The 18,102-nt window shown below is 39.5% G+C and overlaps 1 protein-coding gene across 1 annotated transcript in view; it reads right to left on the bottom strand.

The window, feature by feature from the left end:
* DPP10 (dipeptidyl peptidase like 10) overlaps positions 1–18,102 on the bottom strand; it is a 685,122-nt gene that overhangs the window by 426,402 nt on the left and 240,618 nt on the right. Inside the window, exon 15 of the mRNA XM_073646140.1 lies at positions 12,840–12,909. Within this exon, the coding sequence (XP_073502241.1) occupies positions 12,840–12,909 (70 nt within the window). The remainder of the gene's footprint in view (positions 1–12,839; positions 12,910–18,102) is intronic.

Raw genomic sequence — 18,102 nt, 5'->3', positions numbered from 1 at the left:
CCAGCATATACTACCACTACTACTACTAATACAGTAATATCCAGCATATACTACCGCTACTTCTACTAATACTGTAATATCCGGCATATACTACCACTACTACTACTAATACTGCGATATCCAGCATATACTACAGCTACTACTACTAATACTGTAATATCCGGCATATACTACCACTACTACTACTAATACTGTAATATCCAGCATATACTAAAACTAATACTGCAATATCCAGCATATACTACAGCTACTACTACTAATACTGTAATATCCAGCATATACTACAGCTACTACTAATACTGTAATATCCGGCATATACTACCGCTACTACTACTAATACTGTAATATCCAGCATATACTACCGCTACTACTACTAATACTGTAATATGCGGCATAGACTACCACTACTACTACTAATACTGTAATATCCGGCATATACTACCACTACTACTACTAATACTGTAATATCCGGCATATACAACCACTACTACTACTAATACTGTAATATCCAGCATATACTACAGTTACTAATACTGTAATATCCAGCATATACTACAGCTACTACTACTAATACTGTAATATCCATCATATACTACAGCTAATACTACTAATACTGTAATATCCAGCATATACTACCACTACTACTAATACTGTAATATCCGGCATAGACTACCGCTACTACTACTAATGCTGTAATATCCAGCATATACTACCGCTACTACTAATACTGTAATATCCAGCATATACTACCCCTACTACTAATGCTGTAATATCCAGCATATACTACCGCTACTACTACTAATACTGTAATATCCAGCATATACTACATCTACTACTAATACTGTAATATCCGGCATATACTACCGCTTCTACTACTAATACTGTAATATCCAGCATATACTACAGCTACTACTACTAATACTGTAATATCTAGCATATACTACCACTACTTCTACTCATACTGTAATATCCAGCATATACTACCGCTACTACTACTAATACTGTAATATCCATCATATACTACCGCTACTACTACTAATACTGTAATATCCGGCATATACTACCGCTACTACTACTAATACTGTAATATCCGGCATATACTACCGCTACTACTACTAATACTGTAATATCCAGCATATACTACCACTACTACTACTAATACTGTAATATCCAGCATATACTACCACTACTACTACTAATACTGTAATATGCGGCATATACTACCACTACTACTACTAATACTGTAATATCCAGCATATACTACAGCTACTACTACTAATACTGTAATATCCAGCATAGACTACCGCTACTACTACTAATACTGTAATATCCAGCATATACTACAGCTACTACTAATACTGTAATATCCGGCATATACTACCGCTACTACTACTAATACAGTAATATCCAGCATATACTACAGCTACTACTACTAATACTGTAATATCTAGCATATACTACCACTACTTCTACTAATACTGTAATATCCAGCATATACTACCGCTACTACTACTAATACTGTAATATCCAGCATATACTACCACTACTACTACTAATACTGTAATATCTAGCATATACTACCACTGCTTCTACTAATACTGTAATATCCAGCATATACTACCGCTACTACTACTAATACTGTAATATCCGGCATATACTACCACTACTACTACTAATACTGTAATACCCAGTATATACTACCACTACTACTACTAATACTGTAATATCCAGCATATACTACAGCTACTACTAATACTGTAATATCCAGCATATACTACCGCTACTACTAATACTAATACTGTAATATCCAGCATATACTACTACTACTACTACTAATACTGTAATATCCAGCATATACTACCTCTACTACTAATACTATAATATCCGGCATATACTACCACTACTACTAATACTGTAATATCTAGCATATACTACAGCTACTACTACTAATACTGTAATATCCAGCATATACTACCGCTACTACTACTAATACTGTAATATCTAGCATATACTACCACTACTACTACTAATACTGTAATATCCGGCATATACTACCGCTACTACTACTAATACTGTAATATCCAGCATATACTACCGCTACTACTACTAATACTGTAATATCTGGCATATACTACCGCTACTACTAATACTGTAATATCCGGCATATACTAACACTACTACTACTAATACTGTAATATCCAGCATATACTACAGCTACTACTACTAATACTGTAATATCCGGCATATACTACAGCTACTACTACTAATACTGTAATATCCAGCATATACTACCACTACTACTAATACTGTAATATCCAGCATATACTACAGCTACTACTACAAATACTGTAATATCTAGCATATACTACCACTACTACTAATACTGTAATATCCGGCATATACTACCACTACTACTACTAATACTGTAATATCCAGCATATACTACCACTACTACTACTAATACTGTAATATCCAGCATATACTACAGCTACTACTACTAATACTGTAATATCCAGCATATACTACAACTACTACTACTAATACTGTAATATCCAGCATATACTACCACTACTACTACTAATACTGTAATATCCAGCATATACTACAGCTACTACTACTAATACTGTAATATCCAGCATATACTACAGCTACTACTACTAATACTGTAATATCTAGCATATACTACAGCTACAACTACTAATACTGTAATATCCAGTATATACTACAGCTACTACTACTAATACTGTAATATCCAGCATATACTACCACTACTACTACTAATACTGTAATATCCAGCATATACTACAGCTACTACTAATACTGTAATATCCAGCATATACTACCGCTACTACTAATACTAATACTGTAATATCCAGCATATACTACCGCTACAACTACTAATACTGTAATATCCAGCATATACTACCACTACTACTATTACTGTAATATCCAGCATATACTACCTCTACTACTAATACTATAATATCCGGCATATACTACCACTACTACTAATACTGTAATATCTAGCATATACTACCACTACTACTACTAATACTGTAATATCCAGCATATACTAACGCTACTACTACTAATACTGTAATATCTAGCATATACTACCACTACTACTACTAATACTGTAATATCCGGCATATACTACCGCTACTAGTACTAATACTGTAATATCCAGCATATACTACCACTACTACTAATACTGTAATATGCGGCATAGACTACCACTACTACTACTAATACTGTAATATCCGGCATATACAACCACTACTACTAATACTGTAATATGCGGCATATACTACCACTACTACTACTAATACTGTAATATCCAGCATATACTACCGCTACTACTACTAATACTGTAATGTCCGGCATATACTACCACTACTACTACTAATACTGTAATATCCAGCATATACTACCGCTACTACTACTAATACTGGAATATCCGGCATATACTACCGTTACTACTACTAATACTGTAATATCCAGCATATACTACCGCAACTACTACTAATACTGTAATATCCAGCATATACTACCGTTACTACTACTAATACTGTAATATCCAGCATAGACTACCGCTACTACTACTAATACTGTAATATCCAGCATATACTACAGCTACTACTAATACTGTAATATCCGGCATATACTACCGCTACTACTACTAATACAGTAATATCCAGCATATACTACAGTTACTACTACTACTAATACTGTAATATCCAGCATATACTACCGCTACTACTAATACTGTAATATCCAGAATATACTACAGCTTCTACTACTAATACTGTAATATCCAGCATATACTACCACTACTACTACTAATACTGTAATATCCAGCATATACTACCGCTACTACTACTAATACTGTAATATCCAGCATATACTACCACTACTACTACTAATACTGTAATATCCAGCATATACTACCACTACTACTAATACTGTAATATCCAGCATATACTACAGCTACTACTACTACTACTGTAATATCTAGCATATACTACCACTACTTCTACTAATACTGTAATATCCAGCATATACTACAGCTACTACTACTAATACTGGAATATCTAGCATATACTACCACTACTTCTACTAATACTGTAATATCTAGCATATACTACCACTACTTCTACTAATACTGTAATATCCAGCATATACTACAGCTACTACTACTACTACTGTAATATCTAGCATATACTACCACTACTACTACTAATACTGTAATATCCAGCATATACTACCACTACTACTACTGTAAAATCTAGCATATACTACCACTACTTCTACTAATACTGTAATATCCAGCATATACTACCGCTACTACTACTAATACTGTAATATCCGGCATATACTACCACTACTACTACTAATACTGTAATATCCGGCATATACAACCACTACTACTACTAATACTGTAATATCCAGCATATACTACAGTTACTAATACTGTAATATCCAGCATATACTACAGCTACTACTATTAATACTGTAATATCCATCATATACTACAGCTAATACTACTAATACTGTAATATCCAGCATATACTACCACTACTACTAATACTGTAATATCCGGCATAGACTACCGCTACTACTACTAATGCTGTAATATCCAGCATATACTACCGATACTACTAATACTGTAATATCCAGCATATACTACCCCTACTACTAATGCTGTAATATCCAGCATATACTACCGCTACTACTACTAATACTGTAATATCCAGCATATACTACATCTACTACTAATACTGTAATATCCGGCATATACTACCGCTTCTACTACTAATACTGTAATATCCAGCATATACTACAGCTACTACTACTAATACTGTAATATCTAGCATATACTACCACTACTTCTACTCATACTGTAATATCCAGCATATACTACCGCTACTACTACTAATACTGTAATATCCATCATATACTACCGCTACTACTACTAATACTGTAATATCCGGCATATACTACCGCTACTACTACTAATACTGTAATATCCGGCATATACTACCGCTACTACTACTAATACTGTAATATCCAGCATATACTACCACTACTACTACTAATACTGTAATATCCAGCATATACTACCACTACTACTACTAATACTGTAATATCCAGCATATACTACAGCTACTACTACTAATACTGTAATATCCGGCATATACTACCGTTACTACTACTAATACTGTAATATCCAGCATATACTACCGCTACTACTACTAATACTGTAATATCCAGCATATACTACCGTTACTACTACTAATACTGTAATATCCAGCATATACTACCGCTACTACTACTAATACTGTAATATCCAGCATATACTACAGCTACTACTAATACTGTAATATCCGGCATATACTACCGCTACTACTACTAATACAGTAATATCCAGCATATACTACAGCTACTACTACTAATACTGTAATATCTAGCATATACTACCACTACTTCTACTAATACTGTAATATCCAGCATATACTACCGCTACTACTACTAATACTGTAATATCCAGCATATACTACCACTACTACTACTAATACTGTAATATCTAGCATATACTACCACTGCTTCTACTAATACTGTAATATCCAGCATATACTACCGCTACTACTACTAATACTGTAATATCCGGCATATACTACCACTACTACTACTAATACTGTAATACCCAGTATATACTACCACTACTACTACTAATACTGTAATATCCAGCATATACTACAGCTACTACTAATACTGTAATATCCAGCATATACTACCGCTACTACTAATACTAATACTGTAATATCCAGCATATACTACCGCTACAACTACTAATACTGTAATATCCAGCATATACTACTACTACTACTACTAATACTGTAATATCCAGCATATACTACCTCTACTACTAATACTATAATATCCGGCATATACTACCACTACTACTAATACTGTAATATCTAGCATATACTACCACTACTACTACTAATACTGTAATATCCAGCATATACTACCGCTACTACTACTAATACTGTAATATCTAGCATATACTACCACTACTACTACTAATACTGTAATATCCGGCATATACTACCGCTACTACTACTAATACTGTAATATCCAGCATATACTACCGCTACTACTACTAATACTGTAATATCTGGCATATACTACCGCTACTACTAATACTGTAATATCCGGCATATACTAACACTACTACTACTAATACTGTAATATCCAGCATATACTACAGCTACTACTACTAATACTGTAATATCCGGCATATACTACAGCTACTACTACTAATACTGTAATATCCAGCATATACTACCACTACTACTAATACTGTAATATCCAGCATATACTAAAGCTACTACTACAAATACTGTAATATCTAGCATATACTACCACTACTACTAATACTGTAATATCCGGCATATACTACCACTACTACTACTAATACTGTAATATCCAGCATATACTACCACTACTACTACTAATACTGTAATATCCAGCATATACTACAGCTACTACTACTAATACTGTAATATCCAGCATATACTACAACTACTACTACTAATACTGTAATATCCAGCATATACTACCACTACTACTACTAATACTGTAATATCCAGCATATACTACAGCTACTACTACTAATACTGTAATATCCAGCATATACTACAGCTACTACTACTAATACTGTAATATCTAGCATATACTACAGCTACTACTACTAATACTGTAATATCCAGTATATACTACAGCTACTACTACTAATACTGTAATATCCAGCATATACTACCACTACTACTACTAATACTGTAATATCCAGCATATACTACAGCTACTACTAATACTGTAATATCCAGCATATACTACCGCTACTACTAATACTAATACTGTAATATCCAGCATATACTACCGCTACAACTACTAATACTGTAATATCCAGCATATACTACCACTACTACTATTACTGTAATATCCAGCATATACTACCTCTACTACTAATACTGTAATATCCGGCATATACTACCACTACTACTAATACTGTAATATCTAGCATATACTACCACTACTACTACTAATACTGTAATATCCAGCATATACTAACGCTACTACTACTAATACTGTAATATCTAGCATATACTACCACTACTACTACTAATACTGTAATATCCGGCATATACTACCGCTACTACTACTAATACTGTAATATCCAGCATATACTACCACTACTACTAATACTGTAATATGCGGCATAGACTACCACTACTACTACTAATACTGTAATATCCGGCATATACAACCACTACTACTAATACTGTAATATGCGGCATATACTACCACTACTACTACTAATACTGTAATATCCAGCATATACTACCGCTACTACTACTAATACTGTAATGTCCGGCATATACTACCACTACTACTACTAATACTGTAATATCCAGCATATACTACCGCTACTACTACTAATACTGGAATATCCGGCATATACTACCGTTACTACTACTAATACTGTAATATCCAGCATATACTACCGCAACTACTACTAATACTGTAATATCCAGCATATACTACCGTTACTACTACTAATACTGTAATATCCAGCATAGACTACCGCTACTACTACTAATACTGTAATATCCAGCATATACTACAGCTACTACTAATACTGTAATATCCGGCATATACTACCGCTACTACTACTAATACAGTAATATCCAGCATATACTACAGTTACTACTACTACTAATACTGTAATATCCAGCATATACTACCGCTACTACTAATACTGTAATATCCAGAATATACTACAGCTTCTACTACTAATACTGTAATATCCAGCATATACTACCACTACTACTACTAATACTGTAATATCCAGCATATACTACCGCTACTACTACTAATACTGTAATATCCAGCATATACTACCACTACTACTACTAATACTGTAATATCCAGCATATACTACCACTACTACTAATACTGTAATATCCAGCATATACTACAGCTACTACTACTACTACTGTAATATCTAGCATATACTACCACTACTTCTACTAATACTGTAATATCCAGCATATACTACCGCTACTACTACTAATACTGTAATATCCAGCATATACTACCACTACTACTACTGTAAAATCTAGCATATACTACCACTACTTCTACTAATACTGTAATATCCAGCATATACTACCGCTACTACTACTAATACTGTAATATCCGGCATATACTACCACTACTACTACTAATACTGTAATATCCAGCATATACTACCACTACTACTACTAATACTGTAATATCCAGCATATACTACAGCTACTACTAATACTGTAATATCCAGCATATACTACCGCTACTACTAATACTAATACTGTAATATCCAGCATATACTACCGCTACAACTACTAATACTGTAATATCCAGCATATACTACCACTACTACTAATACTGTAATATCCAGCATATACTACCTCTACTACTAATACTGTAATATCCGGCATATACTACCACTACTACTAATACTGTAATATCTAGCATATACTACCACTACTACTACTAATACTGTAATATCCAGCATATACTACCGCTACTACTACTAATACTGTAATATCTGGCATATACTACCGCTACTACTAATACTGTAATATCCGGCATATACTAACACTACTACTACTAATACTGTAATATCCAGCATATACTACAGCTACTACTACTAATACTGTAATATCCAGAATATACTACAGCTACTACTACTAATAATGTAATATCCAGCATATACTACCGCTACTACTAATACTGTAATATCCAGCATATACTACAGCTACAACTACTAATACTGTAATATCTAGCATATACTACCACTACTACTAATACTGTAATATCCGGCATATACTACAGCTACTACTACTAATACTGTAATATCCAGCATATACTACCACTACTACTAATACTGTAATATCCGGCATATACTACCACTACTACTACTAATACTGTAATATCCAGCATATACTACCACTACTACTACTAATACTGTAATATCCAGCATATACTACAGCTACTACTACTAATACTGTAATATCCAGCATATACTATAACTACTACTACTAATACTGTGATATCCAGCATATACAACCACTACTACTACTAATACTGTAATATCCAGCATATACTACAGCTACTACTACTAATACTGTAATATCCAGCATATACTACAGCTACTACTACTAATACTGTAATATCTAGCATATACTACAGCTACTACTACTAATATTGTAATATCCAGCATATACTACCGCTACTACTAATACAGAAATATCCAGCATATACTACCACTACTACTAATACTGTAATATCCGGCGTATACTACCACTACTACTAATACTGTAATATCCGGCATATACTACCACTACTACTACTAATACTGTAATATCCGGCATATACTACCGCTACTACTACTAATACTGTAATATCCAGCATATACTACCGCTACTACTACTAATACTGTAATATCCGGCATATTCTACCGCTACTACTACTAATACTGTAATATCCAGCATATACTACCACTAATACTAATACTGTAATATCCAGCATATACTACCACTACTACTAATACTGTAATATCCAGCATATACTACAACTACTACTACTAATACTGTAATATCCAGCATATACTACCACCACTACTACTAATACTGTAATATCCAGCATATACTACAGCTACTAATACTAATACTGTAATATTCAGCATATACTACAGCTACTACTACTAATACTGTAATATCTAGCATATACTACAGCTACTACTACTAATACTGTAATATCCAGTATATACTACAGCTACTACTACTAATACTGTAATATCCAGCATATACTACCACTACTACTAATACTGTAATATCCAGCATATACTACCACTACTACTAATACTGTAATATCCAGCATATACTACCACTACTACTACTAATACTGTAATATCCAGCATATACTACCACTACTACTACTAATACTGTAATATCCAGCATATACTACAGCTACTACTAATACTGTAATATCCAGCATATACTACCGCTACTACTTATACTAATACTGTAATATCCAGCATATACTACCGCTACAACTACTAATACTGTAATATCCAGCATATACTACCACTACTACTATTACTGTAATATCCAGCATATACTACCTCTACTACTAATACTGTAATATCCGGCATATACTACCACTACTACTAATACTGTAATATCTAGCATATACTACCACTACTACTACTAATACTGTAATATCCAGCATATACTAACGCTACTACTACTAATACTGTAATATCTAGCATATACTACCACTACTACTACTAATACTGTAATATCCGGCATATACTACCGCTACTACTACTAATACTGTAATATCCAGCATATACTACCGCTACTACTACTAATACTGTAATATCTGGCATATACTACCGCTACTACTAATACTGTAATATCCGGCATATACTAACACTACTACTACTAATACTGTAATATCCAGCATATACTACAGCTACTACTACTAATACTGTAATATCCGGCATATACTACAGCTACTACTACTAATACTGTAATATCCGGCATATACTACTGCTACTACTACTAATACTGTAATATCCGGCATATACTACCACTACTACTACTAATACTGTAATATCCGGCATATACTACCGCTACTACTACTAATACTGTAATATCCGGCATATACTACCGCTACTACTACTAATACTGTAATATCCAGCATATACTACCGCTACTACTACTAATACTGTAATATCCGGCATATACTACCGCTACTACTACTAATACTGTAATATCCGGCATATACTACCGCTACTACTACTAATACTGTAATATCTGGCATATACTACCACTACTACTACTAATACTGTAATATGCGGCATATACTACCACTACTACTAATACTGTAATATCCGGCATATACTACCACTACTACTACTAATACTGTAATATCCGGCATAGACTACCACTACTACTACTAATACTGTAATATCCAGCATATACTACCACTACTACTAATACTGTAATATCCGGCATATACTACCGCTACTACTACTAATACTGTAATATCCGGCATATACTACCGCTACTACTACTAATACTGTAATATCCAGCATATACTACCGCTACTACTACTAATACTGTAATATCCGGCATATACTACCACTACTACTACTAATACTGTAATATCCGGCATATACTACCGCTACTACTACTAATACTGTAATATCCAGCATATACTACCGCTACTACTACTAATACTGTAATATCCGGCATATACTACCACTACTACTACTAATACTGTAATATCCGGCATAGACTACCACTACTACTACTAATACTGTAATATCCAGCATATACTACCACTACTACTAATACTGTAATATCCGGCATATACTACCGCTACTACTACTAATACTGTAATATCCAGCATATACTACCGCTACTACTAATACTGTAATATCCGGCATATACTAACACTACTACTACTAATACTGTAATATCCAGCATATACTACCGCTACTACTACTAATACTGTAATATCCAGCATATACTACCGCTACTACTACTAATACTGTAATATCCGGCATATACTACCACTACTACTACTAATACTGTAATATCCAGCATATACTACCACTACTACTACTAATACTGTAATATCCGGCATATACTACCACTACTACTAATACTGTAATATCCGGCATATACTACCGCTACTACTACTAATACTGTAATATCCAGCATATACTACCGCTACTACTACTAATACTGTAATATCCGGCATATGCTACCACTACTACTACTAATACTGTAATATCCAGCATATACTACCACTACTACTACTAATACTGTAATATCCGGCATATTCTACCACTACTACTACTAATACTGTAATATCCGGCATATTCTACCGCTACTACTACTAATACTGTAATATCCAGCATATACTACCGCTACTACTACTAATACTGTAATATCCAGCATATACTACCGCTACTACTACTAATACTGTAATATCCGGCATATACTACCACTACTACTACTAATACTGTAATATCCGGCATATACTACCACTACTACTACTAATACTGTAATATCCAGCATATACTACCACTACTACTACTAATACTGTAATATCCGGCATATACTACCACTACTACTACTAATACTGTAATATCCGGCATATACTACCACTACTACTACTAATACTGTAATATCCGGCATATACTACTTTTAATTACTAATATTGTATTACTAATATGATATTCCCATACTACTGACATTACTATACCACTACTATTACTACTAATATAATATCTCTCAATCCTAGAACCACTCCTGATACTACCGCCATATCCAGCAATGCTCAGGCTACTTCTCCTGCCTGGTGAATGTTCAGTTCCTTCTAGTCCTGACCGCTGCCATCAGTCATCCGCGTCTCTGCTGTCCTGAGCAGCCCGTGAGGTCGGTGACATCATGACGTCTTATTACAGGACAATGCCGCCATCATCTTACATTACAGGACGGTCTTTCATTTCCTTTACTGTAAACCCAATCATTATTTTGGCGCCCTTTCGCTGCCGTCATTATGAAGGCTACAAAACCAAGAAAGCTGAGCAGCACCTCCGAACAGAACAAGTGAGTGGTGTGAACAGGCGCAAACCGTTATGACTGCACGGCAGCATGCGTGAGCGTGAGGTTGCTACAAGGGTCCCCTGACCCCGACCAGAGGATATTACTTACACAATGAGGAGGAGAGGATAGCGGTTCTGCTTCGTAAAGTCCCGAGGATAAGACAGTCGCAGAGGAAGCTCTAAAATAAGAGACAGGCGTTAGATCCAGGAGTCTGCCCCACCCCCACACGTTAACCCTACCCCGCCTACTGAACGCCACCCCCGCCTAATAATACCCAACACAATAAATCCCCACCCCCGCCTAATAATACCCCACCCCTGCCTAATAAACCCCACCCAATAATACCCCACCCCGCCTAATAATACCCCACCCCCGCCTAATAAACCCCACCCAATAATATCCCATCCCCGCCTAATAATACCCCACCTGATGAAGACGGCTTAGACCGTTGAAACGCGTTGTGGCAGTGGTATTGGAGGAAGAATAAAAGTCGGTTGACATCTACTAAATTGTCCAGTATTCCTTTGGCGCTCCCTGAGACCGCTGCACCATTGTTTACTTGTGAGATATCTCCATGCGGAGCTAAAGCGGCAGGAGCGGCCTGGTCTATTTGGATGTTTGAGGACCTGCGGTATCCAACCACCGGGTTAAACTACTGAGGACCTGCGGTGACGTAGTATCTGGTCCAGCAGGATCGTGTAACCACTTGAGGAGCACGGAGTTGCGAGGCAAACACCGACAGGACGGTACTACAAATAGAGGTGACCCGGAGCCTCATTAATTACACGCTTAATCTTGGTTGTGTAGACGTACACAACCTTCACAGGTGAGTGTACTGGCACTTTTTAAATTAAGCAAATAGCCCTGTGAGTCTACACATGCGCCCTTTCTTTTCTTTTCACATAATAATACCCCAAATCTTAAATAAATCCAACAAAATAAAAATGCCAGGACCAAAATACCTCCACATTGTTTAAAAAGATGTACATTTTATTGAATAAAAGACAAAAACAAATATTATAAGAATCCAACGACAGAGACGGCCCAGTACTATATATACACATACTTTATATAGGTATAATGTGACATAGTGCTCAAGAAATCTCTGATCATATAAATAATACATCAGATCTATAATATAACGGGGGCTGCGTCCCTCTGTCTGAAGCCTTTATAGACTGAGCATGTGTGACGCGCAGTCCGGCTGCAGAGAGAACGCATGGAGCCGTTACAGGTAAGAGGAGGTGTATGGCGCCGGAGATCGGGGTATGTGTAGACACTGAACGCATACCGCGATCTCCGGCACCATACTTACATACTTACCTGACGGGGAGGAGCGTTGCCGTGGCGCCTCTCTTCGCTGGAGACCGGAGCAGAAGTGAGGCGTCGGATAGGCGCATGTGCATAGCGCTATCCAGCGCCATTTTACTGAAGACACATTTACAGTGTTTCTTCAGCAAAATGGCGCCGGACAGCGCGGTGCTCCGGCCCGCACTCCTCCCCCGGCCTCCGGCAGAAGAGGACGCAGCAGCGCTGGAGCACAGAGAAGAAAGGTGAGTATAACTGTTTATTTTTTTGTATGTGTGCAGCGTGAAAGGGATGAGGAGGCCACACATACCAGGATTGGGGGGTGAGGGGGCCACGCATACCAGGATTGGGGGGTGAGGAGGCCACACATACCAGGATTGGGGGGTGAGGGGACCACACATATCAGGATTGGGGGTTGAGGGGGCCACACATATCAGGATTGGGGGTTGAGGGGACCACACATACCAGGATTGGGGGTTGAGGGGGCCACACATACCAGGATGAGGGGTACCACACATACCAGGACTGCGGAGTGAGGGGACCGTGCATACCAGGATTGGGGGTTGAGGGGATCATGCATACCAGGATTGGGGGGTGAGGAGACCATGCATACCAGGATTGGGGGTTGAGGGGACCATGCATACCAGGATTGGGGGGTGAGGAGACCATGCATACCAGGATTGGGGGTTGAGGGGACCATGCATACCAGGATTGGGGGGTGAGGGGTACCATGCATACCAGGATTGGGATGAAGGGTACCATACATACCAGGATGGGGGGGTACCATGCATACCAGAACAGGGATGAGGTGTACCATGCATACCAGGATTGGGGGGTGAGGGGTACCATGCATACCAGGATGAGGGGTACCATGCATACCAGGATTGGGGGTGAGGGGTACCATGCATAGCAGGATGAGGGGTACCATGCATACCAGGATGAGGAGTACCATGCATACCAGGATAAGGATGAGGGGTGCAATGCATACCAGGTTTCTGGGATGAGGGGTGCCATGCATACCAGAATGAGGGGTACCATACATATCAGGATTGGGGATGAGGGGTGCCATAATAATAATAATAATAATTTTTATTTATATAGCGCCAGCATATTCCGCAGCACTTTACAATTAAGCGGGGACATGTACAAACAATAAATTCAATACAAGGTGAGACAGTTTAAACAGTCACATCAGGAGCGAGGGTCCGGCTGCTCGCTGCTTACATTCTACAAGGAAATGGGGGGACACAATAGGTGAAAAGTGCTTGTTATATCAGGTCGGGCAATTATAATAAGTCGGGATTATCATATAAAGCTGTATGATCCGGTCATCAGCCTGTATGTTCAAGTGCAATAATAAAGTACCGAGTGCAGTTATCGTGTGCATGGAGGGTGTAGAGACAGATGAACAGTAGGGGGCAGATTCTGAATAGTATTTAGGAGGGAACAGGGGAAGGTTAGTTTACTGAGTAGTTGAGGTGGTCGGCTTGTTTAAAGAGATGGGTTTTTAAAGCGCGCTTGAAGACATCGGGGCTAGGCATCAATCGGATCATCTGGGGTAGAGCATTCCAGAGAACTGGAAGTCCACGAGAGAAGTCTTGGAGACGGAGGTGCAAGGTTCGGATTATGGGGGATGTTAGTCTTAGGTCATTTGTAGAATGGAGGGCACGTGTAGGGCGATAGAGATGAGATATAAGGCGGTGCAGAACTGTAGAGAGCTTTGTGGGTGAGAGCAATGAGTTTATATTGGACCCTGTAGTGAATGGGTAACCAGTGTAATAACTGGCACAAGGTGGAGGCATCGGTGAAGCGGCTGGACAGAAATACGACCCTGGCTGCTGCATTCAGGACGGATTGGAGAGGGGAAATTTTGGTAAGAGGGAGACCGATCAGAAGAGAGTTGCAGTAGTCCAGACGAGAGTGAATAAGAGACAGTAAGAGTTTTAGCAGTTTCAAAAGTGAGAAAAGATCGGATTCTGGAGATGTTTATAAGGTGACAAGAGCGAGTGAGTGATCGGATATGGGGAGTAAAGGAAAGGTTAGTGTCGAATATGACCCCCAGGCAGCGGGTGTGCTGCTGGGAGTTATGGTTGACCCCTCCAAGGTAATTTCGATGTTAGGTAGAGTTGGGTTAGTAGAGGGGGGAAACATGAGGAGTTCAGTTTTAGAGAGATTCAGTTTAAGATAGAGGGAGGACATGATGTTAGACACAGCAGATAAACATATGTAGCACCCTGAGGGTTCGGCCGCTACAGAGGTATTGCATCTCAACCAGATGTGCGATATCTCACTTCCAGGTAAGGATGGAGTGTGGATCAGGACCCCGACACCTGCATGCATTACACCACATTGCCGGGGGGCAGGGCGACCGATATGCTCCAAGTAGAGCACGACAGTCCCTGTCCCTGGCTGGAGTGGGGGGAGGGAACACCGAGGAAGGGGAACCCTGTAGTGCATAGGAGGGAGAGGGCAGTTCCTGGGTGCACCTAGAGGGAGGTATAAAAGGGGGGCACCATCTTAGAGATAGAGAGAAGTTGAGTACAGACAGAGAGAAGAGGGAGCAGGAGGTGGGAGCAGAGGCTCTGCATGAGCTCTGCGCCGCAGGCAGGCCTAAGAGAGAGGCCGGGGCCTGGAGGAAGGAGAAGGAAGGAAAAGGAGCGGTGGAGGCTCCAGGAACAAGGAACGAAGGGACCCCAGGGGTGTGGACCGGCGAGTCGCCACCGCACACCCGAATCTACCTGCGTAGAAGGGTCAGGCCGAAGGGGGAAACTGGTCCCCGAAACTGGTGGAGGCGGGGAACTACCCTCAGCTAGAAACCGGAGGCTGTGACATTTTACGTGGCGCAGCCCCTCGCTACACCCGCTAGGAAGGCACCACATAGGGTCAGGGAAACTGGCGCCAAGGTTTACCAGAGAAGGCCCGAGGCAGCCGGACAGAAGTGAGGTCACTGGCGGGGTATGACAGGCCAGAGAAAGGACACACAAAGGGGGTCCTGTGAAACGCTCCAAAGTTATCTGAGAGTAGGCCGAGCCCCTCACCTGGTGAACACAGTGCGACGTGGGACGTTATGACCAGCTGGAGTAACGTGGATAAAGAACTGTGAGTAAATACCCTGGACTGCATTACAGGACTCTGTGTCGTTACTGCTGCTCCCGCGCACCATCACCCCCAACATCCACACTCGCTGCCCTGAGGCTATACTCCTCCCGTGGGGAGTTATGCTACGCTCTGCTGCACCCACAACACCAGCTTCAGCGGTCTGCCCTGCAGCGGCGGTTCACTCTGACCGCAATCCACGGGTGGCGTAGTCGGACATTCAGCTTATAGACTGCCATTTAGTTTGACCGCCCTGGGCACGGACCGGGTCGCCGCCACGGAGACTACAACCCCCAGCGTCCACAACAGGCCCGGTTCCGGGTATCCCCACACACACACGGCCCAGGGGGCGCGTCACATACATACCAGGATTGGGGATGAGGGGTGCCATGCATACCAGCATGGGGGGGAGGGAGTCATGCATACCAGGATGGGGGGGAGGGGCCCATGCATACTAGGATTGGGGGGAGGGGCCCATGCATACCAGGATTGGGGGGAAGGGGCCCATGCATACCAGGATTGGGGGGGGGCATGCATACCAGGATTGGGGAGAGAGGGGCCCATGCATTCCAGGATTGGGGGGGAGGGGCCCATGCATACCAGGATTGGGGGAAGGGGCGCCACGCATACCAGGATTGAGGGGGGAGGGGTGCCACGCATACCAGGATTGAGGGGGGAGGGGTGCCACGCATACCAGGATTGGGGGGGAGGGGTGCCACGCATACCAGGATTGGGGGGAGGGGCGCCACGCATACAAGGATTGGGAGGTGGGGACAGGATGGGGCAGCACATACCAGCATGAGAGACCATATACCAAAAATGCTCGCCACCCGGGCGTAGAACGGGTTCAATAGCTAGTACACAGATATTATAATAGATAGATAATAGATAGATAATAGATAGATAGATGATGCGGTGGTCAGGTGATCTGATGATGCGGTGGTCAGGTGACCCTGGGACACGTTCG

The sequence above is a fragment of the Phyllobates terribilis genome, unplaced genomic scaffold (genome assembly GCF_046119375.1).
Source record: "Phyllobates terribilis strain yellow unplaced genomic scaffold, ASM4611937v1 Scaffold_9__5_contigs__length_417890890, whole genome shotgun sequence".
NCBI lineage: Eukaryota > Metazoa > Chordata > Amphibia > Anura > Dendrobatidae > Phyllobates > Phyllobates terribilis.
This window is presented reverse-complemented; position numbering and strand designations above follow the sequence as displayed.